The sequence below is a fragment of the Triturus cristatus genome, chromosome 5_2, assembly GCF_964204655.1.
Source record: "Triturus cristatus chromosome 5_2, aTriCri1.1, whole genome shotgun sequence".
NCBI classification, from domain to species: Eukaryota; Metazoa; Chordata; class Amphibia; order Caudata; family Salamandridae; genus Triturus; species Triturus cristatus.
In genome coordinates, this window is record NC_140588.1 from 194222186 (window position 1) to 194234327 (window position 12142).

The 12142-nt window shown below is 44.4% G+C and overlaps 1 protein-coding gene across 1 annotated transcript in view; it reads left to right on the forward strand.

Moving 5' to 3' along the window:
• The window catches only part of ELOVL2 (ELOVL fatty acid elongase 2), a 422911-nt gene that overhangs the window by 169041 nt on the left and 241728 nt on the right, over positions 1 to 12142 (forward strand). The window contains exon 2 of the mRNA XM_085606971.1: positions 1409 to 1472. Within this exon, the coding sequence (XP_085463097.1) occupies positions 1409 to 1472 (64 nt within the window). The remainder of the gene's footprint in view (positions 1 to 1408; positions 1473 to 12142) is intronic.

Sequence of the window (12142 nt, forward strand, 5' to 3'; positions counted from 1 at the left end):
TTTTCATCGTGCTTACTTGACCCCCCGCAGGCTACACACAATGTATCCGACCGTGTCAGACACATGCCCACGATGCAAGAGCCCTAGTGCCGGCCTGTTCCATATGCTGTGGACGTGTCCGCGCTTACAACACTATTGGGTGGAAGTGCACGAGGTCCTCAGGAAAGTGGCGCCGGGAAGGCGAGGTGTACTGGCGGAACATTCTCTACTGGGGTTGGGTATGAAATACAAAAGTGGCAACCCCACGATCAGATTTGTTAACTTAGTGCTAATACTGGCCAGGCGTGCAATCACTAAACGCTGGAAAGCCACTACGGCGCAGTTGGTGACGGAGTGGTATGGCGAGGTGGTGAGATGGGGCAAAGCAGAAGGCGCTGAGCTTAAGAGTGAAGAAGACCGGGGACTGCGCAAAAAGCCTATCTCCTTAGAATGGAATGCGATACTGGAAGACTTTAAGGTGAAAGAATTGTAAAAGAGATGTAGTCGGGGTTTGGAGGATACGGGGTCCTGCATTTATATATGACCAACTGTGTAGAAGGTGTCTAAGACGTGAAAATTAGATCATGTAAGAAATGTTTTATGTGCATAAGAGTTGCTGCTAGTCCGAACTTTGTCTGAGTGTGTTGTATCTTTATACTAGCTACATGCAATTTCATGAGGGTTCATGTGGAGGGAGGCGGGGCTATTTTGTGTAGTTATGTTTAAAGTGTCATGAACTGTGTTTCAAATTGTAATATGTCGACAGAATGTGCAATGATCATAATTACGGAAATATTCCTGCACTGTGTGATATATGTGTGTCATGACAATTAAAACCTTAAAAAAAAAAAAGTGGCTTAACGCCTACTTGTAAATAAGGCAAAGAAGTTAACGCCACCAGAACGTCGGAAAAAGTGACGTTCTGGTGGCATTAACTCCTTGTAAATATGCCCCTATGTATTCTTTGCTGTGGGCTGATCCAAAATGTGGATGCCTTTTAAACAAAGCAGTGGCCGAAGTATTATTTGTACTTGTTGCAAAGGTGTGGCAGACTGCGAAATCTGCCATTAGATGACATCTACAAATGATTAACAATGTAACACTTCAACAGTATCTCAGCAAGCTACCGCTGACTCGATTGCCTCCATTGACAATTCTTATGTTAATGCATTTTCATAGTATGGGTTTGAATGTCTTTCTTGCTTTGACAATACATGAAATACGAATAACATCATCAATAATGTTTATTAGATGATTATTATATGTTATTAAATGTTTATAAGGAAATCAATGCTAGAAACACACAAAACAGCACTTGATCTTAATCAATCAAAAATACTTTAAAGTATAGGGATGAAATACTATATGTAAAGATGCTTTTATAGGTCATGCCTGTACTAAAACATTTTTTTATTTTGTCCCTTCCTAGGAGCAGATAAAGGCCATAGACCATGAAGTAAATGCATTTGTGGATTACATGTTTGGACCTCGAGGTACATTTATGTCATACACTGTATATTATGCTAATGTAAAATTGCTGATGTTATTGTAGTAGACCTACAAGAAGTAGTATGATACATCTGATTTAAGATATATTAATATTAGTCACACTTTTAGAGATCATAATAGTGTAACAGCCTGTGCAATTGAGATTTCTTTAGTGGCACGATTAGCAATTTCAACAATCCCATCCCACACTGATGAAGCCTGTAAACACAGTTCACAAAGTGCTAAGCTAAAAAGTAAAAAACTGCATCTATAGAGTTGCTCTTAAAACTTGATAGCTCCATAGTGTGTTTTGATTCAGTTTCTATGTACTATGAATACAACTCTGTGGTGGGCTTAACAGGTCCCAAAATGGACGCTTTGTTAGTGTGCACCTGGTGCGGGTCCTATTTTTCCATCTGCGTAGCGCCCCATTGGCCGGTGAGGCACGCAGGGGAACACTCATGTACACAGGAGGGGGTTCTCCTCATTCAGGTGGAAAGCTGAGCTATGGCCAACACCTCATGTGGTGCACATTGTCTACAGTTGGCAATTGCCGCATCCCATGACTAGTGTGGTACTTTGCTAGATCTCACCAGGCCAGTGACTGGGATATTAAGAGCTAATACTAGTCACCCAATCGTATTTGCTGTCTCCCGGTTTTTGTTAAGCATGTGGAGGATTAGACTAAAAAAGCTAGCCCCTTGAAAGATGTATCGGCCTTAACTATGTCCCTGAGCGGCATGTTGTATTGCAGGACTTTACGACTCCTACTAGATATATATCTGTATTCTTTTTAATTCAGAGTATGACTGCACTTATTTATCTATGCTGCTATTGAATGCATTTTATGCCAAACTATTTATTTAATTGATATAATGGTTTTAATTGTTTTATTGCACTTTATATTTTATTTTATGTGCTTTTATGGCAGTTTTTGACCAATAAAGATTTATGAAAGTCTTACCAGCAGTGAGACCGCACCAGATGTGTCAACACAACCTCAGTCTCTGCTCTTACCTGTGGGCAGAGGTGTGGTGGGTCTGGGTATACTGCAGCTCCAAAAAGGAGGATGCCACTGGGTATACTGCAGCTCAAAACGGAGGAAAGAACTGGTACTGTGGGTGATCCCCCACTGGTGTACCAGGCCCCTGAGTTGAGGGCGGCTGTGTGGTACGCCACACTGGAGCTGGAGGGAGTAGCTGAGGATGTGGGACGCCATGGATCAGCAACGTAGACATTGCAGTGCAATATGATTCTCTACTTTGGGCCCCGAGGGTTATCCGACTGCCTCACGGCACTAGGTGTGTGACACCAATTGAGTCCTGTGGGAAGGGTTACTTCTTTTCCCATTTGGAAGATGCCAGGATTTTTCTTGAAGGTGTTAGGGCTGGTGTGAGGAGCCACACATAGGATTGCTGAATAGCTGAGTTTGCTAGTGAGAGGTCTGGTGAAGGGCGGATGGCTCATGTGTAATCCTGATTAAGGGCCTTGATTACAGTATGAAAAATGTGGGACATTCTCCTAAAAGTGACAAATATCCCTTCTGTCCTATGTATCATGCATCAGGTCTCTCTACGCTCTAGATTGAGCAGATGGGGCTACGTTTGGCGGATGTCCCTCATCTGTCAAGCTCTAACAAGGGCCTCAAGTCTCTTCTTTGGGGGTTGAAGTTGGAGATATCAAAATATTTCACTTTGTCTGTTATGTGATTTAGATTTAGTCTCTGTAGTCTCTGCTGCTTCTTCCCTTTTTAGCTCTCGCTGGCGTTGCAGCGCGAAGCGCTGCCGCCAACGAGACTTATTATTGCCGTGTTTGCTCACCAAGGAAGACAGACCAGGGCACGTGCATCGATCGGGGTCTGTGGACGCGCTTGCGCAGACGCATACGCGCGCGCGCACACACTCCGCCGCTGCCGACCCCCCTCACCGCATCCCCGGCTGCCTAACGCGCGCGCGCACAAACGCACACAACTCGCGCCGGCGCCCGCAGCCCTCCTCCTCCCTGCCCGCAGCACCTTCTCCACTGCCAGGTCAGGAATGCGCCTGCAGGCTGTTTAGGTTCGTAGGAGGGCAGGTACCTAATTCACGGTGTGTAGGAGGAAAGGGACTCGGGACAGACAATGGGAATGGCTGCCCTTATTTGAGAAACTGTACATGAGACCATTTTTTTATTGTCACCTGCTACGTTAATATGCTTAGAAAGGCAAGTAGTTTTCAAGCAACGTTTTCATATTTTTTAAATTTAGTTTTAAAGAAAATATGAACATTTTGTCCATTTGCTGTCAACCCTTTTCTTTTAGGAAATGTTGCCTTCTCGATTAGAAAACAAGATAGGATCTGAGAATTGCTATTATAAAAGACTTAAGTTAAAACAAATTTCCAAAGGCTTCTCAATTGGACACCTGCCAAACCCAGGAACTCTATTATTACGCTACCCAGTCTCCCCACGAGGTCTTAACCAGCTCTCATTTATATGATCGTTTGAATTTTATATTGCTTTTGGGAGCAAAAAGCTGTACATTAAGGAGAAAACTTCACAATATTGCAGCATATATGAAAAACGTAATAGTATTCCACCTTTGTCCTCATTTTGTTTGTACAGCGAAAGGTATTGCAACCCGTAACCTAAATGATAAACTTTATGAATTAATCGATTAATATTTCAACGAAATGTATTTCAGCCGGTCTGTGAAAGTAAAAAGGTTTATTTGGATCGAACTTTGCCTCCGTGCGAGTTTTCCCTTCTTCTGGTTACTTTCAGCAACATGTTGTGGTTCAATTTGTGGATAGATTTCCGCAGTTCATAGTTCTCGTTTTGTGCCGCCGGAAACATTGGTTCTACTTCTGTGTTGGTGATTTAGGGTGCTTGCATTGCTGTAAAAGGGATGATGGATGCATGTGAATGAGGTGCTTCTGGTCTGACTTGACTGCTGGTCCCTTGGAGGGTTGTTGAAATGTAGGCCTTTTCCTACTGATGCATGGTTTAGAGATTAGTCGGATGTTCACTGCATTTATGGCATTACTTGTTAAAATCTATATTTACTTACCCGTGCCTGAGGCCGGCGGTCCTTTGAGCACATCTCTCTCATAATTGGCAGAATGTGTGCACTTCACTAGTAATCCAAAAAAGTATTTAAAAAAAACAAAACTCAGACTTCTGTGCAATCAAAAAATGAATTTGCACCTTCACCAATCTGATCCAACAACTCCCTTTTCAGTGCAAAAGTCTTGAACTTACCAGTCGTGGCTTTGAGGTGGAATTCTTGTTTGAAAATGTTACGTTTTGCAATTGGGAACTCCCTGGCGATTTTTTTTCCCCCCATTTCAACGAAGTAGCAGGGATTTTTTTAATGCTATGCTTCTCAGTTGCACTTTTCTGTCTTTCGGTCTAGTTGTGGCACGGACTCCAGAGCCCTCTCTGAAAGTCCTCGCTCAGTTCTCGCTCAGTCCTCTCTCAGTGTAACTTGAGAATGTGGCTCCTCGTCAGTCCTCGCCACCTAAAGATACGTTTTTTCAGAGCGGAACACAAATCGAACTTTTTGGGAAATGGATAGTATTGTTTAGACAGAGGCAGCTAACTGTAGTTGGCCCCTAACTGTTAGATCTACTCGAAATGTTTCTCATCTTCTTTGAGACCTTCCGTCTGTTTTCCCTGATTAAAGATTATGTATTTAGGAACATTGAAGGCAAAGGAGTAAGAGTTGGAAAAGTGAAACTCGTACATTGATGCATAAGGAGCGATCTAACACACTCAGGTTTTTTTAGGTCTCGCTTGCGTTGCATCGCAAAGCGCTGCCGCCACCGAGACTTATTGTTGCCGTGTTTGCTCCCAAGGGAGACAGACCAGGGCACGCGCAGCGATCGGGGTCTGTGGACGCGCTTGCGCAGACGCACACGCGTGCACACACTCCGCCGCTGCCGACCCCCCTCACCGCATCCCCGGCTGCCTAACGCGCGTGCGCACACACCTCGCGACGGCGCCCGCAGCCCTCCTCCTCCCTGCCCGCAGCACCTTCTCCACTGCCAGTTCAGGAATGCGCCTGCAGGCTGTTTAGGTTCGTAGGAGGGCAGGTACCTAATTCACGGTGTGTAGGAGGAAAGGGACTCGGGACAGACAATGGGAGTGGCAGGTGGGCACAGTATCACACTTCCATCCGCCCCTCTGTTTTACACGTAAAAGTTTGGAGCCTTCCAAGTCGTAAATACCAGTGTACTGGCGCAGCCATCCATAGCCGCACTTTCAACTCGCCGGTTCTAATCTAGTGACTCGTGGGATAATTTAGTGCGTGCAACCTCTCAAAAATTATAACTACACGCTGTGCTGTGAGACACTGCGTTTAAGTGTTCACTTGTTCATGTGCCAGTTGCTAGTTCGTATAACAGAGCATCCCGAAACCCACTCTATCTCTTCCCTCCTTTTACCGTGGGACATGTTCCCGGTCTCGCTACGGCAGTATCCACAACGGTAGCCATCCTCTCCCCCGAAGTATTCCAGGATACTGGGGCCCGAGCCCCCTTGGCCAGCCATGACAGACGGGCGGTGTCTCTCAGCTGTAGCTTCAACACCCAATGGGAGCTAACGCTCTCTGCGCATGTGCGAGAAACCCGGCTAACAAGTCGCTTGCGGGCATTCACTGATAACACTAAACTCATCTAGAAAAGTAAGCCTTCCCTTCTAGGTATTGACCTCATCTGGCTGGCGCACGGGCAAAATTCACGTTCCCGACAATATTAGTATTAGCGTATGGCATCTTCCATCCTGGGTTAGAATTTCCAATGCAATATATAGATAAGATTCGTATTGTTTATCCTACGCAACACATAGGCAGCCTTTCTTCACGTTATTGCCCAAAGTGTGGGTTCCGATTGCTGCGTCTCGTTAAACGCAAACACCATTCTGACATGGCCGCCAGTCTTCCACGAGTTGAGGCTATTGCTGCGTCCGGTTTTCACGAACGAGCGAAAATATATTTATAGACATAGAAAACAGACTGTGTATACTAGGCCAGTTCTCAGGTGATCACATCCTTGGAAAAATAGACTACGTCCACCTAAAAATGTAGCTGTGGATGAAGGCCTGCACATAGTTTTAAGCCAGGCAATAACCTAGAACTCTCGATTTTATATTTTTTTAGGTCTAGCTTGAGCCAAAACCTTTTTTTAATGATGTAATTAAGACCTTTTGATTTTACTAAAAGCATTTGTATGATATATTTACTTTTACGTTCTCCCAGTCCTCTTAATATATTGGTCTATTGTGTCATTCAATCTTTTTTCACCATTTCAGCATGTAGCAAGGGACAATAGGTCAGCTCACTTCCACTGTTGGCTAATTTAACTTCAAGTGATGTAAACTGCCCTGACAACTTTCCCAGGCCCATGCCTGATGCTATACATGCCAATAAAATAGAATATTCAGGTGAAGACTCCTGATTTTTCAAGCCAAAAATGGCTTTATTTTGACTGTTTCCCGCCTGAACTTGCCTCTACTTCAATAAAAGTCAATGGGAGAAAAACATTATACCAATTATGTTTTTTAGGTTGAGCAACCGAGACCTCTTGTATATACTTTAGTATATACTTGTATATTCCTATATTCCTATATGTGTATGTACTTTGTGGGCTCTGGATATCATCCCTAGGACTTGTCTGCTTCCGCTTGGGACTTTTTTGTATGTTCAACTGCCTCTATTTAACTTGTCTTAATTAAAAAGCACCAGTAGAGGTCATTAGAATACCACAATTGCTTTCTGCTGAAGGACTTTCTTTTCTTAAATTTTTCTGGCAACTGCCTCTATTTTACTTTCTTGATAGAAGACGACCAGCAGAGGTCAGTAAAATACCACAATCACTTTAGCATTCTCTAGATTCCAGTCCATAGAAATTGTCTTCCACGAGCACCGGTAGACAATAATATTTTTTTCAAATCTTGTATTTTCAGTGATATGATCACCGAAGGCCCTGATTTTATATTAAAAACAGAGCTTTGGACTGTTCCATTTCCTGCTGAAAGGCAATATTTCTCTCCATGTGTTCCCATACCTGGCATGTCACGCAGCTTGGTGTTTACTTTCAACCATGTTAAAGAACAGTAGATGTTTTCAGCACCCAGGCTAATGTGCTGCATAGCTAAATACATATAAGGTCCCAAAGGCGAGACCGATTGCATTGCAAATGCTTGTTATCGGTACTGGCTACCCTGCTGAGTTTTGCTATTTTAGAAGTGCTGTCACGGAGCACAAATATTATATTTGACATTTTTTATTATGCTTTGAATTTCACCTGCCAGACCTCTTGGGTACATTGGCGGAGGACGATATGTATGTCACAATATAAATACTTATAACTGCAGAGTCGGTGTTACTAGCAAATGAAATCCCTGAAAATACACTGGGATTTGCTTTTGTATCTAAATTCCTTTCACTGTATTTTTGATCTGAATGTATTTGCAGAGTGATTGGCAGAAGTCAATTCTTATGTCATCCTGGCAATCTGAAAATCAAAAGACCAACTCTATTGGGACGCCATTGATTTATGGTAATTACACTGCACCAAACAACACAAAGGAAGATTTCAGAAGGGTTGTCTATAGTCACTTCCCCAATACAACAACAGCAAAAAGTAACAGACGGATGGGAAAGGACTCCACTAGCATGGCAGGAGGTGCATACATGTGGAACAGGACATCACGCACATACATGCATAGCAAAGTAGACATGCCGGCCAGGGGAGGCGTACACTAATATGCATGTGAATGAAGGTTTCTACACGGAGGCATTTAACATCCTGTCCTAGAGCCTTCTGTTTTTATGCCAATTTCAAAGTTTCCAAAAGTGGTGCTAAAACACCACTACTCTACACTAATCTGTTGCGTAGCACTAATGCAGGTTCAAGCGTGCCTGCATTGCAGGCAGGATTGTTTTTGTGCAGTAAAGGACAACGTTCTGCACGAAAACAATCCTCGGAGGCTTTTATCTCTTAAATGTAGCACACTAAGAAAGAGGAAACAACGAAGTGAACTAGATTTCTCCATGCTGGGCCTCTCCTGGGAAGGCGTAGCAATTTTGCGCATTCCCAGCTTTATCATTCTTGGTAAATCTGGGAAGTGCCAAAATCCAAGGTGGTTGCATGGGAAGACCCATGCTCCACCCATGGAATGCCTTCCCAAGGCAGAGTAATGCAAGGGAGAAATTGTGCTGAATATTACACCATTTTGCCATCATTTTTTCAGAATGTTCGTAAGTGCGGTGAACCCTCAACACCAGTGCTTAACTTGTAAGTGCCAGGGCCCTGACCAGGAGACCACTGCAGCTTGCACCACACATTGCCCATCATCGCTGCCAATGACAGAACCAAAACAACTACTAACCGTCTCTCTCACCTGCAAGTGCGACAGTTCAGATTATTCCAGGTCCCCAAAAGCTAAAGGAATGGCTGGGGAGGCAGGTATTAGTAAATTTTAATGTATATTGTATTCATAAATGACCATTGTTTGGCTCATCTCTAAATTAGATGAGCAGCGTCAACATGTGGCAGACTGTCCTAAGTCCGGTGTTGACAATTAACTACCGGTGCCTAGCACCGAAAGCAATTAAGTGCCTGTGCTGAACACCAGAAACCACTGGCTCAAGTTAAGCACTGCTCAGCTCCCCAGGACAGGCCAGGGGTGCGTAGCACATCATAAAAGTATTAAAGTATTTAATGAGTTTTCTTCAGAATCTACAGCTTTCTAGCAAATGTATGTAGGAAATCCATTGGGGCAAATTAACAAATGCATTGCGCCACCAGAACATCACTTTTTTTGACATTCCGGTGGCACAATCCCCTGCTCCATATTTACAAAGCGGCGTTAAGCCACTTTGGGGCATATTTACTAGTAAAGTGGCGAAGCGTGTAATTAAGCCAAGAAGGCTAACAACATGCTCCGTCACTTTTGAAATGCAGGGCTGCACCATATTTACAAGAATATGGTGCAGCCCTGCATTTCCCCCTGCGTTCGTGCTAAATTTAGCTGGCTAGCGCCAACTCAGGCTCCCTTACACCATAATGCAAGGGTGACTGCATTGCAGGGGAAGATTGTTTGTGTGCAGGAAGGTGTCCCTTTCTGCACATAAACAACTATTGGCGTTTTGCTGTTTCCATGAGTTCTGCACAACGCAGCACACATGGAAACAGCAAAACTGAGGAGAAATTAAACATTTCTCCTTTTTTCTCCAAGGTAAGACCAGGTTTTCCCTGGTCTTCATTTCGACCCTGCCCCATATTTACGCCACACTTGTATATATGGAGCAGCGTCAAAATCAATGGGTGTTGTGGTGGAACGCCCACAGCAACACCAATTGCCCTCCCCTTTCACACTAAGTATAGTGTGAAAGAGTGCCTTATTTACCAGGCAGCGTGAAGCCACGTTAAGTGGCTTAATGCTGCCTGTTAAATAAGGTGAAGACCCTATTGCCACCACAACGTCCTGAAAAGTGATGTGGTGGTGATAGGGCCTTGTAAATATGCCCCTTTGCCTGGCTTAACTCTGCTTTGTAAATATTGTCCCCTTTCAATCAGGTACTGGTTGTTGCTGTGGGCGTTTCACCGCAACACACATTCCTTTTGGACGCTTCCCCAGATTTAAATGCATCTGTAAATCTGAGACAGCAACAAAAACGAACACCACTGAATACCAGGTGTTATATTGACGCAATTCTCCTTGTTTTTGCTCTTTCTTTGTGTTATGCATTCCGCGACAAGCATAGAAAGAGCAAATCACCTTTAAAGATTGTTTATGTGCAGGAAGGTGTCCCTTCCTTCACATAAACAATCATTCCCTGCAACGCAGACACCCTTGCACCATGGTGCAAGTGTGCCTGCGATGCAGGGAAAATCCCTGCACTGCAGGCACCCTTGCAATATGGCACAAGGGTGTCTGTGTTGGTGCTAGGCAGCTATTTTTATTGCCAGCGCAAGGGAAAGACAGGGGTGCACTGTATTCCTGTAAATAATGGCGCATCCCTGTGTTTTTGAAAGGACGCAGCGTGGTGCTGCTAAATTGCGTGCAGGCCCATCTGGTGCCATTTCCTTGTAAATATCCCCACAGTTTTTTAATTTTTTCAAGTGCGAATAGCTCCTCACCTCATGTCAGGTTTGCTCACTTTAGTCGCACGTGTGGTGCAAACTATAATGACAACACACAATCACTTAAAAACTTTACCAGCCACAATTCAAGAGTGAGGAAGGAAAAGACATTCCACCTGGAAATGTGGAGAAAAAAACAGTATTGGCCTGGAGCACATGGCATGAGAGAGAAAACAGAGAAAGAACACCAAATTAGGAATCTCCATTGATCCTGAGAAGGGAACCTGGAGTGTATGAGATATTCTTTAAATACAGGGAATAAAGAGAGACAGAAAGTAGCAAGGGCAAAACTGGGATAATCTCGGGTGGGGGTGGAACAGAAGACAGTGTGACAATTGGTAATGTATGAAATAGAAATAAAAATGGGAGACAGTGTAGAAAAAAGAGAAAGAAATGCATAGAGGCAATTCTTATCAGTAAGCTGTTAAATAATGCTGCTTAAAATATTGTAAAGTTTTATTGTGTTGTAAAATGTATATAGTCCTTCATGCCCCTGATGTCGCCTTGATTCGCACTGGGTTTCTGCAAAGCCCTTTTGTTATGCATGTTTGAAAGGGGGTGGGTTCTTTGTTTGGTCTATAGGGGCAGTGCAAATTGTGGTGGGTGAGGGTCGGAGGCATGCTCCAGTCATGTTGTGGTTAACTTGTAGCTACACCTAAGTGTGGGAATAGATGCCATCTCGCATATGAGAACTCATCATCTTTTGTAGGCGGTATTTGTATGATACAATATATATGAAAGAAAAAATGCAGGTTTTTAAGAACCTAAAACTCGAGGTGGTTCTCAGTTTGTGTTTTTCTTGTAGATGACTGTTATGTTGTGCGCGGGGGCTGGGTGCTCAGTACGGCGGGCCTTGCTGTGCATGGAGACGCGGGGACACAGGTGCTTTGTGTTCCGTCCGCCGCCGTGGCCGTTCTGACCTACGTGCGTGCGTAACGATATATTTATTGAACTAACATCACGTGACCTGACGCGTACGCCTGTGCGTATGTCGCCAGTGTCACGACATTACATTCCTCCCCAACACACGAAAACTTAAAACAATATCAGAACACACTGTCACTTCCTTGTCACCTCGTGGGCCTGGCACGACTACCCCTCTTGCTGTGGGCCCAACTTTAACATGTATCAACTCAGACCAACTTAAATCAAAACAGTCTTACTTGACGTAGTCTTTGAGGCGACGTGAAGGCTCGGGGTGCGGTCTCAGGTTGTATCGCGGCTCTACCCCGTCTGGCAAAACACCCGAACCCCTACTCACAGAGTCACCGTTGGCATCATCACCTCCGACACCTGGCACCTCTGATTCCCCTGGCGGTGACACCTCGGGCTGTTGGACAGGTCGCGGAGAGTCACTACTTCCAGTTGGGGAGTCAGTTCCTCCACTTGCAGTGTCCATAGCTTCGGCTTGTTCCAGGAACCTCTCCACTCTTCGCGGGTGCCCCAGGGGCGCGCTTTGACGTCTTTCTCCCAGTCTGAGGGGCCCAGGAATCTTTTTGAAGTATGAAATGTTCCTAGTTATCTTTTCCCCTCTTCGTCTGGCTGTCACA